Here is a 22,976-nt window from a genome sequence, read left to right on the forward strand (position 1 = left end):
GGAAAAGAAGACAAAGTTTATAAGGTTCGGCAATTAATTTCACATCTGGTGTCAATCTTCTCCTTGGATGAGGCCATGGAGCCTTATTATGGCCATCACTTTGTGAAATGGTTTATAAGAGGCAAGCCAATTCGCTATGGTTTCAAATGGTGGTGTTTAGCTACATGTAATGGATATCTCATCAGATTTGTCATTTGTCCTTTATTATTACAATGTCTTACTTTATTCACATAATGCAGTACAGTTATTTTGTTACTTTATGGATTTGCCATGTATACTTGGTACATAATCCTGCCTCAGGCATGGATGTGTGTGATGTCCTTAAGTTAGTTAGGTTGAAGTAGTTCTAAGTCTAGGGGTCTGATGACCTCAGATGTTAAGTCCCATAGTGCTTAGAGTCATTAGTGTATAAATAAATAACGTAACTTTAAAATATAAATAAAATGAACATTACAATACCTGGAAATTATTACTGTACTTTTTCTTCATTTATTCGTGTAATAATTGATAATCACAAAAAATTCTACATATTACTTGTGGTAAAATTGTGTAAGGAATTCTACTCCTTATTGCCCATCGTATGATACATCATACCTCAGTAACTTTCCCTTTACTGCCCATCGTATGACATATCATACGTTAAAAAAAATTACGGGGATATAATGGGTTAAGACAAACTGTTCAGAACCAGTTGCTTTTTCATCTGTCAACTGGCTGGGTCCAGTATGGTTGAGTGTGAGTACCTGATTACTACACTTGAGTGTTTGAGTATAACTTAATTTTTTTCTCTGTGGTGCATTTACCAGTGTGGACATCTGCTTTTTATTAAGATAGTAACATTCTTTGTGCAACAAATATGCCATTAATTCCATAATATTTTAGTTTGCTTACTTGAATTTTATAATGACACATGACAGATTTAGGATGGTCAACAGCACAGTGATCAGTGTTCTTACTGGATTCTGATATACGGATCTCGAGGTTTAAATGGTGTCTATCCTCATAAGTGAAACTGCTATGACAGTTCCCCAGGAACACATATTACCAGATTTCCTCAGAGTGTTTAAAATTGTGTGAGGCTCTTAACACTGACAAAGCTTGGGGACCCCACTCAGCAGTCTGTACTCATAATTTTCTGAGGTACAGGGTAGCTATAACTAAACTTTCACTATTTGAGAATGCAACCATGAAAAATGAGTGGTTGTTGGACAAAGAAAGTTGTAGAAACATTTGTATGGACATGCGGAAGAGAAATAATGAATACACCACTGAAGAAACACATTTTAATTTCTACATGACAAGGTAACATATGTTAATTGCATACCATGTTTATGTTCTAGTATACAAAAGTTGCACAATGTGATGACCACCTGCATCCATGACAGCCTGGAACCGGACTAGAGATAGCATTTCACAAGTGTTTGCAGCACTCAGAGGATCATGAAATGTTCAGCTGTTGTGATGCAGTTTGTGCACAGCTTGAAGATTGCACACTGCAGTCAGCATTCTAATCGATAATAAAATCAACTTCTTCAACAATTTGTGATGCAACTATCTGTTGGCCTTTCCCATGAGCAATTCCCAAATCACCAGTTAATTTTAACTTCAAATCCTGTTCTTCAACTTTGGTGTGGAAAGAGGACTTCTCTGTATTCCTTTAATGCATCAATATGAAGAGCAACAGCATTAGTGCTGTTGTTGTGAGATTGCACAATAGGCAGGATGTTTTGGTGGTTCATCAAATTGCTGTACATTGCAGCCTGTATGTAAGGGGCAAAAACCAGTTATTAAGCCACTGACATTTAGGTTGTCATCCATGAGAGGCTGTTTTAGCAAACTGTTTAGCAGCAGCTACACATGTGGATGTGAATGGCTGGCGGAATGTTGAGGTGGACAGAGGAAGGTATGGATGGCGACAGAGATGGCAGGAGGGTATGAGAGGGGAGAGAGGTGATGGGATGGAAATAGAGAGGGGGAAAGCAGGGGAGAACAGAGAGAGACAGATGAGGTAATGGACAGTGAGAGGGGGAGGAGGAGATTGATGTATGACATGTCATTCTGGGAATGAAAAGTTCCACTTCCCTGCTCTTCCTTGGCTGACAAAAGATGTTTGTCAGTTAATATAGTTAGTAAGCAGGAAGCAGCCCACTTCTGGGTGGTGTGCACTTCTGTTTGATGGGTGGAGTTGTCTGCTCTGTGGTGCTGCTGGCGTAGGGAGTGGAGAGAGCATGATCTCCATGATGTCAAAGAAATACTCGCCAGAGAACAAATCCTTCTGAATTACTTGTAACAATTGTTATTCTCTTGATGATAAACATACATTATCTGGTCTGACTGGAATAAAAGCAGATGTAGTTGATCTGTCATCATCTATAATTGTATATTACAGGCAGTAAGAGTTCAAACCATCTTGTTGTGTCATTCCACTGGATACATCAATAACAGAAATCTCATTCAGTAACTTACGATGCAAAAGGAGTAGTAGTCCACAGAGAAGACTTGATCCACACTTAAAGGGGCACTGATTAGGAGGACCCTTTCAGCAAAAGAAATAACGTGACCACTAAATACACTGATGAGGAGGGGGAAACAAGATGGAGTTGTGCGACATAAACGAAAGTTGGTAGACATATTTCTACATCTGAAAGATGATATCTATTCAAATTTCATGCCATTCACATAACACTGGCACTAACACCGCTATTGTGAGGATGTAAATCAGGTTTGCTTTAAATACACACTGTGTCAATTGTGAGTGTTAGTTACCTTTCAGACTTGACATGGTGAGTTGATGTTCGTCAAGAATGCCTTTAAGGTGACAAAGACGCGATTATCAATGCCTCACTGAATTTGTATGAGTTTGTTTAATATGGTTATGAGAAGCTGGATGTTCCTTCTGCAATACTGCAGGAAGACTTGGCAGGTGTGTAGCCACTGTAAATGATTGCTGGCAATAGAGGTCATGGAATTTACAATTGGCCACAAGGCAATACCGAGAGGGAAGACCATCTTGTTTGGCTTATGGCTCTGGCATACTGTACTGCATCTGCAGCAGCAATTCCAGCAGCAGTTGGCATCACAGTGACGCAATGAATTGTTACAAATCAATTATTTCAAGGACAGCTTCGAGCCAGATGTCCTGTAGCTGGCATTCCACTGACCCCAAACCACTATCATTCGCAACTTCTGTGATGTCAGGTGAGAGCTCACTGGAGGCCAGAGTGAAGGTCTGTTGAGTTTTCTGATGAGCGCTGGTCCTGCCTTGGTGCCAGTGATGGCCTTGTGTTGGTTCGGAGGAGGCTAGTTGAGGGCTTGCAATCAGGCTACCGTATTTACTCGAATCTAAGCTGCACTCGAATCTAAGCCGCATCTGAAAAATGAGACTCGAAATCAAGGAAAAAAAATTTTCCCGAATCTAAGCCGCACCTGAAATTCGAGACTCGAAATTCAAGGTGAGAGAAAAGTTTTAGGCCGCACATACAAATCGAAACAAAGTTGGTCCATTGTAATACAATTTAGGTCGAATGAATGACGATACAGCTACAATAGTTTGGTTCGAGTCTTAAGCTTAGCAGTTAAGCTTTACCATGTAGCCATTGCTATGCCTCAGGTGCTCCATCCGTATTTATACGGGTACCATTCCTTTATCACGTGCTTCATCTGGTTTGAATTGATTGCTTATTTTTCTTTGATCTGGTAAGTGACATTCTCTTTGTTATAGGTGTTTATGTCACTCTAAGCTGAAAATGCATTACTGTACTGTGTCATGCATTGTTTGTCGCATTCTGATAAAGAGTGTTTACGACCTGCCGCCACTCGCGGCATGGCTTGCTTTTGTTTTTTTTAAAAAAAGGAATCGTCTCATTAGCGAAACAATGGCAAGAGACTGCTTGCTATTTGCTGTTACTTACACTGCTTTGATAATGATCAACAAGAACCAAATAATAGGCTGTGTATGATAGAAGATGTTCTGAACGAGAGTTTAGCGAAAATTTTTCTCCGGTTGAAAATCTTTGCAGACACCTCTGTAGTACATAACATTCTGTACAGAAATTAGTCATCTTAGATTTAAAAATCTTGTTAATTGCCGTGTTTCATTTCTGACTGTATCACTATTAGGCATAAGAACAATACGAATATAAACATAACATGATATGTATATTATTCCGCGTTTGCTCTTGTCTCACTCTAGTTTCGTAGTTTATTAGGCAGACAGGATTTAATGAGATAGCCGCAAACACAAAAGAATACATGGCAAAATGTTTATATTGGTAGTATTCTTATGGTGAAGAGAATACTGCATGTGATTCACAATTCATAAAAGTTCTTATTAGCAACGATCTCTTGTCCCAGGTAGGAAAAAATTCAGAACGTAGAGTTGGCCATATTGACAAACATCCCAAACAATCTTGCCAGTCGGATTTTCGTAGTACGCTGAAATGGTGCTACATTCGAAGATGAACAATACGGAATTTGTATTTTTTTTTCTTTTTTTTACTGACGCAGATGTTTTGTCGCCAGTATTTATCTTTGTGCCTGCAAAGCATACCTGTGTAGCGCTACATAATCCGATGGCAGAAGTTAGTTGTGGCAGCACCTACCGACATTTTTCAGAACTGCCGCTTACTTTGCACTCGATTCTAAGCCGCAGGCGGGTTTCTGGATTACAAAAACCGGAAAAAAAGTGCGTCTTAGATTCGAGTAAATACGGTAGTTGAGGGCTTGCAATCAATCTGTCTGCATGGCACGAGGGGGGATCAAATATAAATGGGATTTTTGTTCCTGAACATCAACAGTTGGTAGGAGCAACAGGTGCACTCCTCCATTGTGCAAAGCATAATAATAAAATTTCTTGCTCATGAAGGAGTTACAGCAGCAGAAATTTGCCTGTGATTGACTGCACAGTAAGGTATAAAACACTATGAAGGACGCATGTGTTTTCCTGGCATAAAAAGTACAAGGAAGGACAAGAACATGTGGAAAATCAGCAACATGTTCGCCACCCTCGGACCAGCATTACAGACAAAAACATTCATGTGGTTAAAGATATTACTGACGACGACTGATGGGCGAGAGTATCAGAAATTGCACAAAATGCCAGAATCAGTTATGGGAGCTGTCAAGCAATCACCACAAACGACCTACAGTTCCGTAAAGTGTGTTCCAGATGGGTCCCTAAACTTTTGACCAAAAATCTGAAGTTGAGACGTTTGGAACTCTGTCAGAGGTTTACAGCACGGTTTGTGGAAGAAGGGGATGCATTTTTGAATTGTATCGTCACCTGCGACGAAACATGGGTTCACAACTACACTCCAGAATCCAAACAAGTCAGTAAGCAGTGCCAGAGGAAAGGGGAGGCAGCACCAGTGAAAGCCAAGACTCGACTGTCAGCTGGCAAGGTTCTTTCAACCATTTTTTTCGATCAGCGAGGCATTTCGCTGATTGATTTTTGCACGAGCGAAGCACAGTCAGTGCTGCTTACTACTGCGAACTGTTGAACAAGGCGAGAGTTGCATATTGCCGCAAAAGACGAAACCAATCGATTCGACAGGTCATCCTCCTCCAAGACAATGTGCAACTCCATACTGCAGCTCTATCTGTCCCCAAGCTACAGGGAATACACTGGACTACACTTGATCATCCTCCTTACAGCCCGGACTTATAACCCTGCGATTTCCATCTATTCAGGTTGCTTAAAGAAGCTCTAGGAGGGCGACGATTTGAAGATGACCGGAGTGTGGAAGACTTCGTGCACAACTGGCTGGTGACACAACCCAGTTCTTTTTATGATGAGGCCATCAAAAAACTGCCCATACGCTGGGACAAATGCTTTTGAAAGCATGAGACTATATGGAAAAATAAATTATAACTGCCTTGAGTTTTTCAATAAATGAATTTAAATAAGAAATAAAATCTCATTTATATTTGATCCATCCTTGTAGACAAACTGGACCTACACCTGGAGTTATGGTCTTGAGTGCAATTTTGTATGACAGCAGGAGCACTCTCATGGTTATCCCATGCATCCTGACTGCATATTTGTACACCAGTCTGGTGATTTGACTTCTTGTGCTGCCACTCATGAACAGTATTCCAGGTGGTTTTTTTTTTCCAACAGGATAATGCTCATAAAACTATCGCTGTTGTACCCCAACATACTTTTACAGAGTGTCGATATGTTGCCTTGGGCTGCTCGATGATCAGACCTGTCTCCAATCAAGCACATATTGGACATCTCAGGACGACAACTTGAGCACCATCCACAATCTCCCTGTATTGCCAGAAAAGTGTAACAGGGATGGAACTCCATCCCACAAACTGACATGCAGCACCTGTACAAAACAATCCATGCCTGTTTGCATGCTTGCATTCAACCCTTCAACATTCTAGCAGTTACAACGGTTATAAATGTACCAGGCATTTCACATTTTCAGTAGCTTATCTTGCACTTGTATTAACCTGTGATTTTGCAATGTTAATCACTTAAATATGTTACCTTGACAAAGGTATTCCCGAAATTTCATTACTTTACGTTAATTACTGTTTGGTGCTGTGATTTTTTTTTTCTGTCTGTGTTTATTACAAGTACTTCGAATAATTAACCTATGTTAATTCTATAGATTGACTAATGAACTGTTTTATCTATCGAAACCTATCACCAAAATAGGAAAATTAGGGAGAAACATTTCTAGATGGACAGAGGGAGTGTGAAGGAAGTGGAGGTGGGCATAGAGAGTAGGGGGAGAGATGGATAGAGTGAGAGTGAGAGAGAGAGAGAGAGAGAGAGAGAGAGAGAGAGAGAGAGAGAGAGAGGAGGAGGAGGAGGAGGAGATGTACACAGAAAGGGGGAAGAGGAGATGAGGGGGAAGAGGAGACGGTCACAGATAGGGTAAGGAGTAGATGGACAGACACACAGAGGAGGAGGGGGAAATGAAGGAGGCAGAGGGAAGATGTAGTGCAGTAGTGGGCAGGTGGTAAAGGAAGAGGGGAACAAGAAGATGAACTGCATGTGGGGGATGAGAATATGGACAGAGGGAGAAGAGGAAGATATGGTCAGAGGGATGGGCCAGAGAAGACGGACAAAGAGAAGAGGAGGAGGAGGAGGAGGAGGAGGAGATGAAGAGAGAGAAGGTGGTGAGGATAAGGTAAGTAGGTACATAGAGGGTAGAGGTGGGAGAATGAAGTGAATGGAGAGAGAGAGAGAGAGAGAGAGAGAGAGAGAGAGAGAGAGAGAAATAAAGAGGTGGACACAGGAAGGGGGGGGGGAGGAGATGTGTACAATGTGTGTGTGTTGAACACACATGTAGCCAAAGTTTTAAGGAAAATGCTACCCAATATCTTGGTAATATACGTAAAGGTGAGTGTGTGTTTGGGAACTCCTCCCAGCCTGCTGGACTGGAATGGAATGGAATAGACTCAACTTGGCAAACAAACTCCTTGCCCAGGAGAAGACCAACAAGGGCGTTCATAACAGTCTAGCTCTAATATTCACAGAGATACAGACATACAATGTCTTGCATGACTGAAGTTTCGTGTGGGACTGGTATTGATCTGCGTTATCGACCTGCTCTGCAGGACAGTCTACACATCAGGCCCCTTAAGGGCAATCAGATAGGCAACCTGCCACACATATATGTATTGCCGCTCACTGGCATATGCCCATCCATTTCTATCCCTCCACAGACAACAGGGTGTCATTTCCATGATGATGACCATCACAGGGAACATGCTATGTGCAATGTATTTACACATCTGAAGTGGGTTCCATGTAGTGAGGTCGCCAGATGTATGCCAGACTCTTAGTGCAAGTATGTATTCACCTTACGTGAAATATCTAAATGATTCCATCCCCACTGTACTTACATGCAAGTGCTAGATTCATTACTTACCCAGAAAGGATGACATAGTATACCATGTGGTGCGACCCGGCTGACACCGGACCTGAACAATCTTTGCAACTACTCTACTGCAACACAAATGATGTATATGGGTGCGACATGCCAAGATGAAAAGAAACATTATGTGCACCGGATCACCTTTAGGACATGGAACAATGTCATGCACATATGCAATCAACTGCAGCAACACACACAGTGTTACGAGTCTGCAGAGAACCTTACTGCGAGGCTTCAGTTGCTTAAGACAGTACGTGTTCCACACACAACATTCCATTACAGTGCGAGACATGCCTTGAAAACACGAGATATCATCAGGCAGAGGCACATTCACAACTCCCATGCTGACCTATCATCATCTGCCTTGCAAGACGTACAAAGAGACACCGATCGTTTATCTACATGAAATATCGGCATTATCTTCACACTGCAGTGCAAACTAGTTTTCTGCCGAACCACCTGGCATGTGATGTAGAAATGGCCAGGTTAAACAGCCACACACATGTCCACCACCAGCCGAATTATTGCATTAACAAAAGGAGACACACTGCAGATGATACATTTCTTATGGCACATAAAAAAATATATGCACCGTAACACATGACATCATTCGGTACAACACCAACGTGTATGCACAAAAATATATGCACCATTCCACATGACATCATCCGGTACAACAGCAACGTGTATGCATACTGCAATGGCCCACACACACACACACACACACACAGACACACACACACACACACACAGACAGACACACACACACACACACACTTAATTGCACAATTTAAAACTGCCTCAGAACAAGAACATATGTCGAGTTGTGAGTACAAATTCGTTATACAATTTAATAAAAGCAACATGCTTGTACATTTAAGAAACACCAAACAAGCAAATGATTACAATTTCAGAAAGGTTGGATGAGCTGTTCAAGGGAATAAGCTTCCAAAATGAGCACATCAATAATGCAGTGGTCCACGACTGGCCCTTATGCAAGCAGTTATCTGGCTTGGTAGTGATTAACAGAGTTGTTGGATGTCCTATTGAGTGATACTGTGCCAAATTCTGTATAACTGTCATGTTAGATCATCAAAATCCCGAGCTGTATGGAGGACCTTGCCCATAATGTTCCAAACATCCTCAATTGGGGAATGATCTGATGGCCTTGCTGGCCGAGGTAGGGTTTGGCAAGCACAAAGACAAGCAATAGAACTCTTGCTGTATGTGGGCGGGCATTATCTTGCTGAAATGTAAGCTCAGTATGACTAACCATGAATGGTAACAAAATGGGACATAGAATATTGTTGACATACCCCTTTTCTGTAAGGATGCCGTGAACGACAACCAACAAGTCCTGCTATGAAAAGAAATGGCACTCCAGACCTCCACTCCTAATAGTTGGGCTGTATGGCAAGTGACAGTCAGGTTGGTATCCCAGTGCTGTCCAGGGTGTTTCCACATGTCTTGGGCCTGGAATATCTTTGACTGGAGTACAACTGTCTTCAGTGATGAGACCCTCTTGGAACGGAACCCCTATGACCAGTGAAGACTTGTCTGGAGATGCCCTGGACTGCATCACTTACAAGTGAAGGCATCATGACTATTACTGTTTAGCATTTTTCTTTCAATTGTGTCATATATTAATTCTTTTAAAGGATGAAACACCACATCAATGCAGTGCACTAAATCAATAGCATTTACTAGCCACAAAAGTGTAGAAATAGTATTTATTGCCAGTACTTGACACTCAAGTTGCCAACAGCTGTGACAGCAAGTTCACATTGCTTAATATTAATCCGAGATGAGGAATACCAGAAGAAGCTGACAAAAGCTGAGCTTACAACTTGTTTCACTGACCAGAAAGACAAGCTCAAAACACCAGATGGTGGCCACATATTTGGGTATACTTTGGGTGCATGCCCTCTATTGCATATTTAGTGAAACAAAGTAATTTTTCAGAAGCAATTTTACTGTGATATCCCATGAGTATTATAGCAGCTTTTTAGATAACATGTGGCTATGTCAACATATGGGAGAACAAGGAAGACCACCTCTGGAAGACTAGACCTGTGGGAGACCCAAACTCCGTACCCCCATTTACACCAAAACTCTCTCTACACATTTGTTATAAAATTATGATAGTACAAAAATAGAAAATAATAAAATTTTTGTGCATTTGGGAGGGATGAATGAACAAGTCTTCTCAAATTAACGCCCATATGCTACTAAGAGAGTCACAATTATAACAAGCAAACATGACCGGTTGATCACGAAGCCAGATTAATATCTATTATTAAATATCTTTGCATTTTACGCGTTTAACTGCTTGTTAAAATGTAAGTTAATAAGCACTAAATAAAACTGATAGCAAAATAAGGAAAAGCTAAGAAGAAATTTAAGATACAAACACTCCATAGTTTAATGTAAATATAAAATCACTAGATAAAATACAGATACAATAATCACTCAGTTTCACAGTAAAATCATCCACCAAGGTTTTGGGAAATGTATTGTTTCTTTACACACCTCTGTTGAAAGCAGACCGCTGGCTGAGATGCAACAGCAAGCTGTAACAAATCTTATGTGCCCCAGATGCAGCACTGTGAACCATTGAAAGAGCTGATTTCAATTTCTACATTGCTAATGGATGGGTGAATACCTCTATACTGTTCAACATAAAACTGCAACTCTTCCTCTCTGCAGCTTCAATGTGCAGATGGAATGTGAAAGACTGACTGGTGAAATTCGTGACATGGAAGTGCTCTGCCACTGTCTGGGCTGTACTAGCACACTTAAAACATTGAAGCCACAGCTGGTATGCATTATGGAGAAATAACAGTTGTGACTAAAAAGTTAAATAGTCTACTTTATACATCTACATACATACCCTGCAAGCCACCACAATGTCCATGCTACTAGTCATCTGCTTTCCTGTTCCACTTGCAAACAGAGTGAGTGAAAAATGACTATTTATATGAGCCTTAATTTCTCTTACCTTACCTTTGTGGTCCTTATGCTAAATATACGTTAGTGGCAGCAGAATTGGTCTGCGGTCACCTTTTACAGTGACACTATATTTGCTGTTGACTGCACAGATTATTTATTTCACTATAGCAATTTCGGCCTCTGAGCTATTTTCAAGTGATGCTGTAAAACATTTTGCTTTAGCACAAGTCAGACTTTAAAATCATCTGACATGTGTAGAGGGCAGTGGCAAAAACAGAAAAAAAAATTGCAGTAACACTTGAAAATGACCTAAGGCCAAAATTCAATAGTGAAATAAATAATTTCTACAGTCGACAGTGAATATGATTTCCTTTAAAAAATTCTACATGACTCTGAAGCCTGACCATGAGAAGTTAATCAGTTTTGCAGTCAGCTTCAAATGACAGTTCTCTAAATTTTCTCACATTGTTACTCAAAAGAAAATGTGTTTCCCTCCAGGGATTCCCATTTGAGTTTGCGAAGCTTTGGGGAATAAAATTTTTCTCCCTATATTAACAGGATACTACTGTATTATATAACAACAACTCAACCAATAACATGAACTGCAGGAAGGTTATTTAGCAGACTAGATCAAATAAAAATATAGCTGTGAAGTGCAGTTAGTCAAGGGCATATTTCAAGTTTGTATTTATTATATGCTCAAAGCTAATAAGAGAGATAAATTTGAAATATTTAGCCACATGTGTTTCCTGAATTCCTATTACAATACTAAATTACTTGATGTAATTAAAGTTTCTCATCACAATGTTCTCCAATACATGATTTCATCTTTAATTTTATAATTTTGCTGTAGATTTTACAGCTTTAAGTTTTAACTAATTTTAACATTTACATTGAACATTTCAGTGACAATTTTTATTTTTAATGGTAGATGTTTTTAGTTTTGCCCAAATAATTAGCAACAGAAATTAGAGATTTTTTAGTAATTCATACATTATGAATATGATAATAGATACTTAATTACAAACAGTATACTTTTTTCAATGTAAAGTTCAGCATTTTGTTCATTACATTTTTGAATGCATTGAGGGTTTTTCTCAGCTTGCCCAGAGACAGGGGGAGGGGTGGGTGGGTATTAACTATGGGTCCGTATCTTAACGCAATGTAACAAGTGTTGGATGGATGCAATATCCACAAATTACGTGAATCAGTGGAGAAACCCCAAGTTACGCAGGCAGTAAATTACTAGAGGTTACTATGAGAGACTACAGAGTAAGTTAAAAATCACAGAAAGGGGCTTTTGAGAATAATGTTTTCGGCACGAGGAAGAATAAAAAGAATTTAGTATTTTAACACCAATTAAATTCCTGACATTAAAATGGCACCCATATAGTTTCCTCCAAATATTTCCTAGATCCTATGGGGAGCAACTTAACTGTTGGTCTCAAAAGGTAGACTTACACAGCCTTGGGACGATACAATTTTCGAAATCTTTCTGGGTTTACAATCACTTTAAATAGATAAAATTCTATGAGTTTTCTTCTGAGTACTCCTTGGTTACTGTCACGTATTACTGACTGTTGCATGATTTATGGCACTGTCGCATGATTTATGGCACTGTCCTTGTTTAAATGTGCTTCATTTGTGCCATCAGAGGTGTGTAAGTGCATTTTCTTATTAAGTATTGTTTTTACTCCATGACTGCTTCCACTTTGTGATAGCTCTCCTTCTGATCTAATTATTACTTTCTTGTTCTCTCTTTTGGAATCTGTATATGTATTTGACATTGAGAATTATAAGCTGCTCAAACCTGTGCACCATCATGGTACCAAGGCATGGTTCCTATATTAATGCATGAAAAGTTGTGCAATGTTTGGTATGGCATGTGATGATCAGATAACTGTAAGCTGTTGCAGTAAGTTTTGTTCACTATGTTGTTTATACTCGTGATGTAACTCATTGGCTTTGTCTGATTTTCAGTATACATGCAGATTATCCAATATAGACGTTGAAACTGATCACCTTGTAATAATTGCACCTATTTAGACAAATTGCAATGTTTTATAGCAAGTTGGTGTATAAATTCATACTGTTTTCCCATAACTTTAATACACACAAGACAGAATTCAGTCATCAATAATGTATTCTCCTCCACTATTTACAATACTTAGGCAATTCTGGTGTACCTTTTCCATTTCATGACTGTGAAAATCATGTGGTTTTGAGGCGAAGAACTCATCGAACCATGTTTGGAGTAAATTTTTGCCTGGAAAGAATGTCCCTTCAAGGTTGTTTGATAGAGAGCAGAAAAGGTGAATATCTGAGGGTGCAAGATCAGGTGAATAAGGTGAGTGTGGAAGGACTACCTGACCCAACTCGTGTACATCTACATCTACATGACTACTCCGCAATTCACATTTAAGTGCTTGGCAGAGGGTTCATCGAACCACAATCATACTATCTCTCTACCATTCCACTCCCGAACAGCGCGCGGGAAAAACGAACACCTAAACCTTTCTGTTCGAGCTCTGATTTCTCTTATTTTATTTTGATGATCATTCCTACCTATGTAGGTTGGGCTCAACAAAATATTTTCGCATTCGGAAGAGAAAGTTGGTGACTGAAATTTCGTAAATAGCTCTCGCCGCGACGAAAAACGTCTTTTCCATCCCAACTCGCGTATCATATCTGCCACACTCTCTCCCCTATTATGTGATAATACAAAACGAGCTGCCCATTTTTGCACCCTTTCGATGTCCTCCGTCAATCCCACCTGGTAAGGATCTCACACCGCGCAGCAATATTTTAACAGAGGACGAACAGGTGTAGTGTAAGCTCTCTCTTTAGTGGACTTGTTGCATCTTCTAAGTGTCCTGCCAATGAAATGCAACCTTTGGCTCGCCTTCCCCACAATATTATCTATGTGGTCTTTCCAACTGAAGTTGTTCGTAATTTTAACACCCGGGTACTTAGTTGAATTGTACTATTTATCGAGTAATCGAATTACAATGGATTTCTTTTGGAACTCATGTGGATCACCTCACACTTTTTGTTATTTAGCGTCAACTGCCACCTGACACACCATACAGAAATCTTTCCTAAATCGCTTTGCAACTGATAATGGTCTTCGGATGACCTTACTAGACAGTAAATTACAGCATCATCTCTATTACTACGAACTGCGACCTTTATGACAGGAAATCACGAATACAGTCGCACAACTGAGACGATACCCCATAGGCCCGCAGCTTGATTAGATGTCGCTTGTGAGGAATGATATCAAAAGCTTTCCGGAAATCTAGAAATACGGAATCAACTTGAGATCCCATGTCGATAACGGCCATTACTTCGTACGAGTAAAGAGTTGCACAAGAACGATGTTTTCTGAAATCATGCTGATTACGTATCAATAGATCGTTCTCTTCGAGGTGATTCATAATGTTTGAATACAGTATATGCTCCAAAACCCTACTGCAAACTGACGTCTGTAGTTCGATGGATTACTCCTACTACCCTTCTTAAACACTGGTGCGACCTGCGCAATTTTCCAATCTGTAGGTACAGATCTATCGGTGAGCGAGCGGTTGTATATGATTGCTAAGTACGGAGCTATTGTATCAGCGTAATCTGAAAGGAACTTAGTCGGTATGCAATCTGGACCTGAAGACTTGCCCGTATCAAGCGATTTGAGTTGCTTCGCAACCCCTAAGGTATCTACTTGCAAGAAACTCATGCTAGCAGCTGTTCGTGTTTCAAATTCTGCTCCACTCACTGTCTCCAGATGACAAAATGTAAACTTAGATAACATCAGTGACCTACAAATAAAAAATGATAATAGATACGTAAACCCATAGCAACTGGAATACCAACATGCAAAACAGGAACACTACGAACTGCGAACTACTGTACACGGTTTCTGTCAGTCTAGCAGAATACAGGCAGGCATTATTCTGGAGTAGCATCACTTGCGCGCAGCCTTCCTGGTTGTTGTATTTGGACTGCATCTGCAAGATATCTTAGTTGTTGCAATACATGTCAGTTGCAATGGTTACACCTCAGGAAAGAAATTTGGAGTATACCACACAGTCAGTATTCCACCAGATGCGTAACATTATCTTTTGTGGATGCATAAAGGGCTTTGTACGGGGAGTTGTTACTTTACTTGCACTCAACTATTCCTTTCTTTTCCTTATGTTAGCATAAAGACATCAATTCTCATCACCAGCGATGATACAGGATAGGAAAGGTTGGTGTTGTTCATGAGCCCACTGATGATGAGCAAGCAGAGATGCATGTGTGGCCTGTTGCTGATTTTGGCTTAAGACATGCAGTAGCCACGCGACTGAACTGTCTCTATTGCATGCAAATGTTGCACAATGGTGGAATGATCACAGTTCGTCACTGCCAGTTCTCGAACACACTAACAAGGATAAATGTGAATTAATGCATTTAAATGATCTTGATCAAACCCCAAAGGTCTCCCTGAACGTGGAGAGTCACTAATGTCAAAATGATCCTCCCTAAAACGAGAAAACCATTTTCTTCCCATGCTTTATACAACAGTGTTATCCCCATACACAGCACAAATGTTTCAGACTGGCTTCTCTGCTGTCCTCCCTCTACTGAACTCAAACAGAAGAATGTGTCTGAAATGTTCCAATACTCCATTTCCTAGCATCCACTGCTCCACTCACTATCTCCAGATGACAAAATGTAAACTTAGATAACATCAGTGACCTACAAATAAAAAATGATAATAGATACATAAACCCATAGCAACTGGAATACCAACATGCAAAACAGGAACACTGCGAACTTATGCACCAACCTAATACATTACACTGAGATCACTTATCCCCTAACACAACTATATTAAATTTCACGAAAAGTTTTTCACTGTTTTGCAAGGCTAGAAATACATATATGCTGCCTCAAACTACTGATTTAGTCAAAGGCAGCATTTTTCAAAATACTTCTCATTATTTCTTAAATAACTTGGCATTAAAGCAAAGTTTTTCATTTTTCCTGCTCATCTGGGAAATAACTTTCAAAAGTGTGTCACATACTACTTGACCATTGCACTTTTCAAAAAGCAATGCATATTCAATACTTATTATGATGCAATTACCTTCTCATAGAACATGAGGACTTCAGGCAGTAAAATCGCTGTGGACTCTTCTTGAGAAAACCCTTGGCCAAACATGTATGACGCAAACTTCAGAATGCACACGTAAGTTCTTTTAGGATTCCATTCAGGAGTTACATGTAAAAACAAGTCACAATGGTCTCTGTAATGCCGAGCAAGCATCTGCAACAATATACAAATAAGACAGAATCAGGAATTGCCAGTCTACAAAGATTGGAGAGTTAAGGAATAAATTCATAACACTTCAAATTGGAAAAATTTCTAAAATCTTACAGCATGCCCCTGGAAAACATGATTCAGTTTTAATGTAACATCCTTAGAAATTATGATAATTACAGTAACAATGCCCCCCCCCCCAAAAAAAAAAAAAATCTCTTTTGTAAACAGTAAGCATAGTACACCAAAATCACATTCCCCACAATTTTCCAACACTTATTAGGGAACTGAAAATATAGAAGAATATGAAAGCTCTCTCTCTCTCTCTCTCTCTCTCTCTCTCTCTCTCTCTCTCTCTCTCACACACACACACACACACACACACACACACACACACACACACACACACACTACAATCCCAAACACTGGTACAACAATTGAAAAATTCACCTGGGTAACCATAATCAATCTCCTTATGCTGATGGCAAATTGACATTCATTGGAAGAATCTAAGAAAATTAATTCACGAAGAACATGATAATGCATACAACTATTATTTAAGAAGTTCTTGACTATCGCTCATCAGCCCGGAACCCATACCGAGTATAATCAATAGAAGGCGTCAACAAGAGCAGCACATTTGGCTATCAGTTCATTTAATAAGTGCACCAGTGTCACTGATACGCCGATCTAACACCGGTGACAGAGTGCACAAGAGGTGTTGTGTATTATGGAGATGTTTACTGTCTAAATTCCAAAAGAGTAATTTCAAAGCGTATTAAAGTGACATATTACTGTCTTTCAATACAAATATTCTCTAATAAACCATATTGGTCAAATGAGTTATTTTTGAGTTCTTATGGAGACTTGACAGCAGTCATACTTCCTGAGAACCATTTAATGAAATGGTACAGCACAAGTGATATCTGCACACAAAGTAAGCTCAACCTAACATTAAAAGGTGACTTTCAGAAGCTAAATTGCTCCAAAGAAATTGTTGCACCAACCATACCCATAGGTGTGATCTTATATTCATGGGGAACGAGAATGTAAAGATTAAGCCTTATTGGAAAAAATTTATGCTATAAAATTAATACAAAGCAATAGCCAAAGTAAGGGTAGTCTGAAAGAGCACATCAGTGAAATCAAAATCTTTTACTACATAACATTCAATACCATGAAGCTCCACTCTGCACATTTTAACATGCTTGGATCCTCCTCAGCATGCTGTGCACAAGATGGTTGCAGCACTGTTGCTCAAGCTTGTCCCAGGCCCTGATAGTGATCCTTCTGAGGTCATTCAACATGTCCGGTGAGCACCTGCGATGATGCACCGCAAGCTGCAGTCACTCATAAATGTGCTTAATCAGGTTCAAATCAGTGCAAATGTCGTTCAGTCATTCTATTCAGTTGGTGGCTGCCTTCTGGAGAACATTTTGCTACAAGGGCGTGGTGTGTTCACACATTATTGCCTTGAAAGATAAATTCATCATTATGATGATAAATGTAGGGTTGGAAAATAGGTTGGAGGGTTCTGCCCCGATACTGCACAACCTTCAGATTACCCTGTTGCTGATCCCCTCACACTCTCACATGACAATCACAAAAGGTCTCAGAGAAATTTTGTAATCATTACTGATCCAGGAATCCCTTGCTTGCTTTCTTTGCAGTCCACGGTGCATTGGAGTTTGCACTGTTGTCTGTAACAGAAAGCTGTCATGCCAGTTGATTGTGTGGAGATGGTGATGTACTGTCTGGGCCAACACAACCGTCCCAGTTCCCACCAAAAAGACATCATACACTCTTGATGGATTCTCCTCAGTGTAACTACAAGCCACAGTTTGTAGGTAGCACTCACAACACATGTTGCCTACCTCAGGCAATCACCACAAGACAGATATTCATTAATTTGTGTCCCACAATAGCAGTTGTATGTTTACATGACATTGCTGTAATGTAAGCCAGTTTGATGATGAACTTCCCATCCTGAAAAGCTTTCTTGGTGTTATATGATAATATGCCCACTGTCTCAGTTTGAAATAACACTTTGTGGTATGTTGACAGATTGAACATTTTACACAAGGTGTACTGTTCTGTTCACAATTGAAGATGTTAGATGCTCTACTGGACTGCAGAGGGTGTAGATCTGCTTTTACCTTCATCTCACAGTAATGATTTCCTGTGATCAAAAAGAGTATTGAGAAAGATATTTCTGATTTTCCTTTTTTTTTTTTAAAAAAAAGAAAGAAAGAAAGAAAGAAAGAAAGGAACTATGGAAAATGTGAGGATTTAAAAAAAAATTATGTGTTGATGCATACGTTTTGTATAATTAAATGAAGATAAACAAACTTGGATCCCCAATACAAATGAAGACACAGACACAAACAAAGGCATAAGTAAAATATGAAGCAAAATATGCCTTCTATAACCAGACGTTCCTTCATAGGCAAAAGAGGAGAAAGAGCAAAAAGAAATGATACAACTGTGAAATCCCAACAAGTCAAGAGCAGAACAAGGTACGATGAAATTAGCCTCGAAAAACATAGACTTTTTCTATTATTATATAACTTATGAGATGAACAGAATTTTCCTTTTATGAATGCTACGTGTTTGGAATATCAGATACTTTCACATTACATATTACAATGACTGAAAACTGAAAAAGTGCATGTATTGGGTGGGGAGAAGGGGTTAAGTTTACCAACAAAATGTATTCTAGTATACTTTTTTCCAATGGTTCGACAGTCTCAGAAACTATAAATTTACTGTGCTCCTCGTCCTTACTGTAGTTCAGTAAAGACTACTATATGGTTGACTTTAATGAGCTTCACAACCCAATCTATTTCTCCCCTTCTTCCAACAACTTTCTGTGTCGCACAGGTAATAGGTATCGTGAAAATCCGGAATTTTCTTGTGATGATATGAGCAAGGAATTTACTTTATACAGATCCACAGAAGAAAGAAGGTTTCCAACAGGTAGTGCAACTTCCTCGGAGTAGATTAGTGATGCTGGTTGCAGTCTTCCTCAGGGAGAAAAGGAACAACCTGTGAGAAGGAATAGTCAGGATACATCTACACACATTGTGTGTGTAATATTGTGATTAATGAAACAAACAGCAGTGTCAAACAATGAACAGGCAGCCTGTTGTACTTGATCTGACCAACAGAGCTCATTTGGTTACATACACTGATCAGCAAGAACATTATGACCACCCACCTAATAGTCGGTACTGTATGGCCACCTTTGGCATTGATAACAGCACCAATGTGTTGTGGTATGGAAGCAATGAGGCCTTGGTAGGTTCCTGCAGGGAGCTGGCACCACATCAGCACAAACAAGTATTCTAATTCCCATAAATTACGGGGAGGGGGACGACGAGCTCTGACATTATGGGCAGTCACATCCCAGATGTATTCAATCGAGTAACTTGCCACTGTGTTCCTCACACCACTCCATCACACTCCTTGTGTTGTGATGGCGGATTATCTTGTTGAAAAATGTCACTGCCTTTGGGAAACATAATTGTCACGAAGGAGTGTAAAGTTCTGCAACCAATGTACAATACTCTTTGGCTACCATGGTGCCTTGCATGAGCTCTACTCGATGCATGGATGCCCACGTGAATGCTCCCCCCCCCCCCCCCCCCCCCCGTCCCCCCCCCCTTCCCCCAACCCCACCCCCAAGGACATAATGGAGCCATCACAAGCTTGTCTCTGGCTCACAGTACAGGTGTCATGGAGCTGTTCCCCTGGAAGATGATGGATTTGCACCCTTCCATCAGCATGATGAAGAATGTAACAGACCATGCAATGCTCTGCCACTGCACCAATGTCCAGTGTTCAGTGTTGACTGTCACATGCCCGTTTTAGTCACAATTGTCGATGTCATGGTATTAACATTGGCACATGCATGGGTTGTCAGCTGCAGACGCCCATTTTTAGATGTGTTCGGTGCACTGTGTGTTCAGACACACTTGTACTCTGTCCGGCATTGAAGTCTGATGTTAGTTCTGCCACAGTTTGTCACCCGCCCTGTTTTACCAGTCTTCCCAGCCTATGACGTCCAACGTGTGTAATGAAGGGTGGGTGGATACCCAACCAAAAATCATCTGGATATGTTTCCACCTTGGTTTTGCCCCATGTTGAAGACCACAATAATTTCATCCTAAAGGACATTGCAATTACAATGGTAACAATTTTCATTCAAGGGAACACAATTGCAATAATAATAATTTTCATTTTAGGGGATAGCATGAGAATAATTGGAACAGAAAATGACAACAGAGATTTTGGCACCATGAACAGATATTGGCATGGGTACAATGACACAAGAAGAAAAGAAACTATAAATATCCTTTTCATGAACCATGGGACAAGTGTACCCTAATTCACTTTTTCGTGCTGCACGACCAAGGGGACAACAGAAACCCCACATCTGTAGTGTGCTGCCATCTACTGGAAGCCTTCGCTACTACTTTAAAGCATTACAAACTTCTTCCCGCCAAGTAGCTGCATTCTGCTGGAAGTTGTTCGATGCACTGCACTTGTTTGATCGCTTCTGTAAAAGTTTTTGCATATTTTTCAACTGTTCTTTTGTAAATAAGCGAGGTAAGCATAATAACCATATTTATTGTGTTTCTTATCATTTATTAGTAAATATTATGTGGAATTTCAGCGTAAAATGTACTTCAGTGATTTGGCAAATAGTTTTTAGTTTTTGACTGCATGAAATATGAATCACATGGCCAGTGGGACATATTTGTCCCACATATTATTTATAATTTCGTTATACATTAGACATTTTGGCTTTATTTCTCTCACTGTGCGATGCTACATCACTTGGCTCAGTAAAGAATTCATACAATAACAATAAAAACAGCAGCAGCAGCAACAACAACATGCAGACCTTATTTCCGTTTTCTTTTTAGAAATGTCATGTCTGAAAGATAAAGAACTTCTTGAGTATTACTTTTCGCTTCCTGATAATGAAGAATTTTTGGAGAAAGAAGGTGGTGATGAAGCTGCAGATAAGCTCACCCGTCTTGATGCATCCAACAGTACATCTATTAATACTACACCACCTAGGACATTGGCTGAGCCACATAGTTATGGTTGTCACAACAATGGTGACAGTGCTAGAATGGAGGGGGCAGAAAATGATGGTATTGCGTGTGCAGTAAAAGAAAATGTCACCAAAATTACCAATAACACTGCAAATGAACTTATTGTGTGTGCAGAACAAGAGAATGGGGTCGAACATGCCAATGAAACTGAAACACAGTGGAATGACAACGTAACTTAGTTTGAAAACTTATCAGCATCTCTTGATGGAAGTGCATATATAAAGATTGATTTTGGACCAAATGATAAAGTAATAGATTTTTTTTACAATTTTTACTGATGATTGATTGAGGAAGATCAAAGATGAGACTAATCTCTATGCAACTCAAATACGTGACAACATTACTAGAGGTAAAAGGGTAAGACAGGCCAGCTGCAATTGGAAAGACACTGCCGTTGAAGAAATAAAATATCTTATTGCCATTCACATTCTAATGGGAATACATAGACTGCCTGAGCTGAGTCACTACTGGTCCACTGACCCACTTTTAGGTGTAACTGGAATTTCTCAACTAATGAGTAAAACCAGGTTCAAAAAACTGACTGAAAACATTCACTGCAATGACAATGCTACAGCAGTACCAAGAGGTGAAGCTGGCTACGATCGACTATGCAAATTACACCCAATAATTGACGCTATCAATAACAATTTGAAAGAAGTACACACTCCATCAAGTATCATGGCTGTTGATGAAAGTACGGTCCCATTCAGAGAGCATTGTTCTATAAAGCAGTACCTTCCAATAAAGCCTGTAAAACGAGGTTACAAAATTTGATGTCTTGCTGATTCAAAAACAGGTTTCATAACTCAGTTTGAGGCGTGTACTTGAAAGAAGGACATCCAAGACTCATTGTTCAGTTTGGGAGAAAATGTAGTGCTCCATCTTACTGAGTCATACATGCAGTCTCACCAACTAATTGTGTTCAATAACTTCTTCACGTCGTACAATCTGATGAAGTAACTAAATGAAAGAGGACCTTTTGGAGTTGGAACAGTGAGGAGAAACAGGAAGGGACTTTCAGGTAAGATGAAGAAACAAGACAAATTACAACGGGGGCAGTTGGCAGTTTATGTTCAAAACAAAGGGATGTGTCTCAGCAATAAAATGGCAAGACAACAAGACTGTGATGATACTAAGTTCTTATCATACCCAAAAGATGTAACCTTTGTCAACAGGAAAAACGGAGATGGTACTTCATCAGAGGTCTTCTGCCCTAAAGCAGTTGCAGAGTATAATGTATTTATGAGAGGTGTAGATTGCTTTGATCAAATGCATGAGAGACATGCAATTGGAAGGTGATCTCTAAAGTGGTGGCATCATCTTTTCTTTTTCGTAACTGACCTGGCAATTGTTAACAGTTTCATAATGTGGAACCGTAAGCATAGAGGAGGACATAACCAGTTATCCTTTCACCTTTCGCTTAACAGACAACTAACAGCAGGTCATAAAATCAAAAGAAGAGGAAGACCAAATTTTCTAAGAAGAAACAAACCGGGTGTCATGACTGTACCAGATGAAGTTCGCCTTCCCAGTAAAAGACACAAGGAAGCACTGCAGGTTATGGAGCACAAAGCAGAAGGAAGTACGAACCGACATGATGTGCATACACCACAAAGTTCCTCTATGTGCACATCCCTGCTTCAAAAAATTTCATAGAAAATAAATGATCCTGATATCGGCATTGGTAAAATCAACATCAAACATCAT

At 39.8% G+C, this 22,976-nt stretch overlaps 1 protein-coding gene across 2 annotated transcripts in view; it reads right to left on the minus strand.

Moving 5' to 3' along the window:
• The window catches only part of LOC124788748 (centromere protein I-like), a 358,748-nt gene that overhangs the window by 39,499 nt on the left and 296,273 nt on the right, over positions 1-22,976 (minus strand). For both annotated transcript variants that reach the window (XM_047256033.1, XM_047256040.1), the window contains one exon: positions 15,973-16,152. In XM_047256033.1, the coding sequence (XP_047111989.1) occupies positions 15,973-16,152 (180 nt within the window). The remainder of the gene's footprint in view (positions 1-15,972; positions 16,153-22,976) is intronic.

The sequence above is a fragment of the Schistocerca piceifrons genome, chromosome 1 (genome assembly GCF_021461385.2).
Source record: "Schistocerca piceifrons isolate TAMUIC-IGC-003096 chromosome 1, iqSchPice1.1, whole genome shotgun sequence".
NCBI lineage: Eukaryota > Metazoa > Arthropoda > Insecta > Orthoptera > Acrididae > Schistocerca > Schistocerca piceifrons.